General features: G+C 41.5%; 1 protein-coding gene across 1 annotated transcript in view; it reads right to left on the reverse strand.

The window, feature by feature from the left end:
- Positions 1 to 4,279: 4,279 nt before the first annotated feature.
- Positions 4,280 to 5,167, reverse strand: part of LOC108528560 (phosphoglycerate mutase 1-like) — an 8,627-nt gene continuing 7,739 nt past the window's right edge. Inside the window, 3 exon segments of the mRNA XM_017870423.1 lie at positions 4,280 to 4,713; positions 4,716 to 4,923; positions 4,925 to 5,095. Of these exon segments, the coding sequence (XP_017725912.1) occupies positions 4,280 to 4,713; positions 4,716 to 4,923; positions 4,925 to 5,095 (813 nt within the window).

A 5,167-nucleotide genomic window follows, 5' to 3' on the forward strand; every position in this document is an offset into this window, starting at 1 on the left:
TTTTTTGTAGATTCTGGATACTAGTCCTTTCTGACTTATTCTTAAGCAAATTTTTAAACCAGTTTTTCTTATTTCACTGTGCCATTTCCCGTCCCCTTTACTTTTGTCTCAGGAAAACCTGGTACCACCCATGCCTGCACATTTGAAGAGTCTCTCATGTAATGCATATTACATATTACATGGTTCATAGGTTCCCCCAGGCTTGGCTTATAAATCAGTTTTCTAGGATATGTTAATTCAATCACTAGTCTTCCACCCACCAGTTTTCCTGCTCCAAAAGTTTTACTACTTTAATATTGTCATCCACTCTTCCTGTTGTTGTAGGCTCTTGTCTTTAAAAGAATCATTTTTCTAGCATTAGTGAGTTGGGGAAGTGAGTGAACGATATGTGTATGATCATATGATAATATTTGCTTCAGAGATTAGAATGATTTCTTATTTTCTTACTGTTAGGTTTTTGCTATATTGTAACTGGAAATATTTTATTGTTCAAGTATAAAGTTGAAAGCATGTTCAAACACTGTTTTCTTAATAAGAAAACAAAACCATTTGAATGGAGATATGAACTTTTTAGTTTTTTTTTTTAGTTTTTTTTTTTTTCTGTTTTCTTTTGTCTACTTTCTGGCTTAGAGAAAAGAACGTGGAGAATTGTTGCACCTCTGAAATCATTGGTCTAGAACTTTTAATGAAGAATAATATTTTATTCTTCCAGTCCTGGCAAGTACCTCTTTGATTGTGTGATGTATTTAAACAGAACAGTCCATTCTCTTCCATCTTCTCTCTTATGACCATGGTATATGAATTTGCAAAATAGATGGGATACGGGTTGCTATCCTGGATTGTGGAACCAAGTGAGATGATAACTGGAAATACCACAATCAAAAGTTGGAAGTAACATTGACTTCCCTACTTAAATAATGTTCTGCAGATTCAGCAACACTCTGCCTCTTGCTTCATGAGCTGATGTGTAATGAGACTCACCAAAGACAACCCAGTGTTTGGAATGGCACAGGCTTTTGGTGGCTTTCCCAGCATCAGTCCTCTTGATGTCAAGTGCATTTGTGGGACGGTTTAGGGGTTCTAGAATTTCAAGAGGGGAAGAACTGTTAGAGGATGTTCAATCTAGCTGCTGTGAAACACTGAGGTAATATCCACCACTTGGATGCCAAGGCATTGTGTGGGTGGAGATTGAAGATTTCCATTGGAAATACATTTATAGGTACAGTCGAATGGAAGTTGTCTATGAGGACCGTGTATTCTTCTTTCCAGGCTCCCATATTCTCTTCCAACACCCTAAGAAATGAAAGCCTGCTCCTTCAGTGCTGATTGAGCCTTCTAAGTAAAACAAGTGAATGTGAAATGTTACTGCTCTGTGGATAGCATGCATTTAAATTAGAGCTTCCAGATCCCTGCATTTTCATTTTCTCATCTATCAAATGGGGCTAATACTATCTATATTGAATAGTCATTCAGAGTTGGTGAGCATAAATTTAAAATGCCTACCACACAATGCCTGGTAGCTAACACTGTGGTTAAAGGAGAAAATTCATAGGAAGGATCTTACTTGTTTTCCTGAGAACGTGCTACATGGACTTCTGCCTGCTTACAAGGCTATCGGGACTACAGAGAGAAAATTATCAATCAAAATTGTGATGCATCGATTAATTTAAGCATGGAAAATACTTCAAGATATCTGAGTTGCTCTGGAAAATGCGCATTTATTAACCACACTGGTAGAATAAAGCCTCTTTCACCACAGCACAGTGGAATTCTGATGAAGTGCTTCATCCAACAGGTAAACAGCAGGTCCAGGCTTGGCAAATCAAACGCAAGAGTGAGCATTTTCATTAGTCTTAGATTTTTAGGGTACAGGTACAGGAAAAAAAAATTAAGCACTTAAAATCAGGTTGTTATATATCGAGTGAAAAAAGCCAAGTTAAAAGAAAAGAGCCAAAACATTGATTAGAAGGGCTATGTTATTTGACGCAAAGGTGTGTCTGCATATTTAAATGGCATGGATAAGAGAGTGCCTTATGGCACCCAAGTGTACAGTCTACAGCAACAATTACTTCATTGATCACAGAAATCAATATCCATTCCACACAGAGGACTTGTTTTACTATTTGTTATACCCCAAACTACTTAGAAATAACTGTTAGATGAAAGCAAAATTGGAAATGATTATGTCATTGATTTTTTTTTGAAGAAATAAATGTTCTAATTACTGAATGATCTGGCTATTTGAAAATTAATCTTCTATGTATTTTATCATTTGACCCAGTAACACCAAACCATTTATAAATAGGGAAATTAGGCTTTACATTTAGTCTGGGCACAGTGGCTGACCTCTGTAATCCCAGCACTTTGGGAAGCTGAGGAGTTCAAGACCAGCCTGGGCAATGTAGGGAGACCCCATCACTATAAAAATAAAACTAAGTTAGCCAAGGGTGGTGGCATGTCACCAGTAGTCCCAGCTACTTGGGAAGCTCAAGTGGAAGGATCCTTTAAGCCTGGGAGATTGAGGCTGCAGTGAGCTATGATTGTCCCACTGCATTCCAACCTGGGTCACAGAACAAGACGATGTCTCAAACAGCAACAACAAAAATGTAGAAGAAGGAGAGAGTACAACTTAAGATTTCAAGCTTCTCAAAGAATATTCAAGAATATGGAATGGTAATTACACAAGATAAGTGAAAAAAATCAACTTAAATAATGCTTACAAAATGATTCCAATTTTGTCAAGAGTTTGCATATATATATGAGCATAGGTCAAAAAATGAGTTTATGCCATAAAATGTTAGCAATGGCTTTATTTATTTATTTTATTTTATTTTATTTATTTATTTTGAGACAGAGTCTCGCTCTGTAGCCCAGGCTGGAGTGCAATGGCACTATCTTGGCTTACTACAACCTCCACCTCCTGGGTTTAAGCCATTTTCATGCCTCAGCCTCCCGAGTAGCTGGGATTACATGCGCCTGCCACCATGCCAGGCTAATTTTTGTATGTTTGTATGTTTAGTAGAGACATCATTCACCTCCCACTTATAAGTGAGAACATGTGCAGATTTTCTGTTCCTGCATTAGTTTGCTGAGGATAACAGCTTCCAGCTCTGTTCATGTCCCTTCAAAGGACATGATCTCATTCCTTTTTATGACGGTGTAGTATTCCATGGTTTATATGTGCCACATTTTCTTTATTCTACCATGTTGGTCATGCTGGCCTCAAACTCCTGACTTCAGGTGAGCCACCCACCTTGGCCTCCCAAAGTGCTGGGATTACAGGTGTGAGTCACCAAGCCCAGTCAAATTTTTTATTTTCTATTGTACATCACTCCTTTATTATACTGATCTGGAAAAAGAATTTAGTACAGTTATACTCAAATGAACATTGGACCCATGTGGCAGGGCCAAGCAACTAGAATATGATTCAGAAATCAGTGAAAGACATACTTGGACAGGACCAAGAAGAATTTCACTGCCACAAAACAAGGCGGGGAGGGATTCTGAAACACACAGTGTTTCAGAAACACACAGTGTTTCAGAAACACACAGTGTGTTCTGAAACACACAGTGACCTCAGAGGTCAAGGAGCTTATCCCATGTTGGTATGAGGATATTTTCTGATGACCACATGTGGGATTATTTCAACTGCCATGAGAAACCCCAAAAGGGTTATCGTTTTGTATTATTCACATATACTATAATTTTTTTTTCTTTTTTAAAAAATGTAAATGTAACACCTTGACTAAATTCAGGATTGATCCCAACCTTCTAGAGCCAGTTCCTCTGGGGTCAGAAAGGAAACAGTTGTCACATCACCATGCAGGTTACATTCCTCTTTCACTGGAATGACTAGAGCCGCCAGGCAGTAGTCTGACTGCAGAAGAGCACAGGACTGGCTCCAGGGGGCAGACAGTCTCTCTTGCTTCTCTTCATTGGTCATGGCTTAGTATGGTTCCTCCCCACAAGTCCTTAGTAAACAAAGCACTTGCAAAAACCCAAGTCACTACCTTTAAACTCTCTTGAATAAGGGGAGCTTTTCCACAGCTTGGACTGAGAACCTGTGCCCTAGAAGTGCTATTCTGACTAGATTGCATGAAATGGGTGGGTGCAGGAGACAAAATGGCTAAAATGAAAATGGGAGCCACTGGTCCCCATCTGCAGCTACAACTCAAGATGTCTACAGATGTGGTCAGTGTGACACGTGCAGGAGGGAGGGGCAGAGGGACACGACCGGCAGGGACGGTGCTCCTGGGGACAGCAGCCTGCCCACTGGCCTTCACTTCTTGAACTTGCCCTGGGCAGCCACAGCTTCCATGACTTTGCACACGGTCTCTTCATCCCCCAGGAACTTCATGGGCTTGATGGGATTCAAACTCGTGTCCAATTCATAGACAATGGGAATACCAGTAGGCAGGTTCAGCTCCATGATAGCCTCTTCAGAGAGACCCTCCAAATGCTTGACAATGTCTCCGAGGCTGTTGCCATGGGCTGCAATCAGTACCCTTTTCCCTTCCTTGATCTGGGGAACTATTTCTTCATTCCAGAAGGGCAGAGCTCTGGCAACAGCGTTCTTCAGACTATCACAGGAGGGTAGCTGATCTTCTGTGAGGTCTGCATACCTGCCATTCTCACTTATGTTGCTGTAGAAAGGATGATCGGGCTCCATCGGAGGTGATGGGACATCATAGGAGCGCCTCCAGATCTTTACAGGGTGTCACCATGCTTTGCAGCAGTTTCTACTTTATTGAGACGGGTTAGACCCTCATAGTGCCGCTCTTTGAGGCGCCAAGTCCTCACTACTGGCAGCCACATCTGATCAATGGCATCTAGCACTGTCCAGAGGGTCTGGATCGTTTTCTTCTGCACTGAGGTGAAGCAGACGTCAAACTCATAGCCACCATCTGGCAGTGCCTGCCCCCCCGCGCTTCGTCTCCTCGTGGCCTGCCGGGCTCAGGTTGGCATGGTACCAGCCACCGAGGCGGTTCTCCAGATTCCACGCAGCCTTGCCGCGCCAGATCAGCACCAGTTTATAGGCGACCACGGCGGCGGGTTGGGGATGCGGCACCGACTGGGGTCCGCAGATTCCAGAGCGCTTTTAGAATATTTTGTTCTTCATACTTTTTGATATTTGCCGTGTTTTTTTTTTTTTTTTTTTTTTTTTTTT

The sequence above is a fragment of the Rhinopithecus bieti genome, unplaced genomic scaffold (genome assembly GCF_001698545.2).
Source record: "Rhinopithecus bieti isolate Rb0 unplaced genomic scaffold, ASM169854v2 scaffold_5130, whole genome shotgun sequence".
Taxonomy (NCBI): Eukaryota; Metazoa; Chordata; class Mammalia; order Primates; family Cercopithecidae; genus Rhinopithecus; species Rhinopithecus bieti.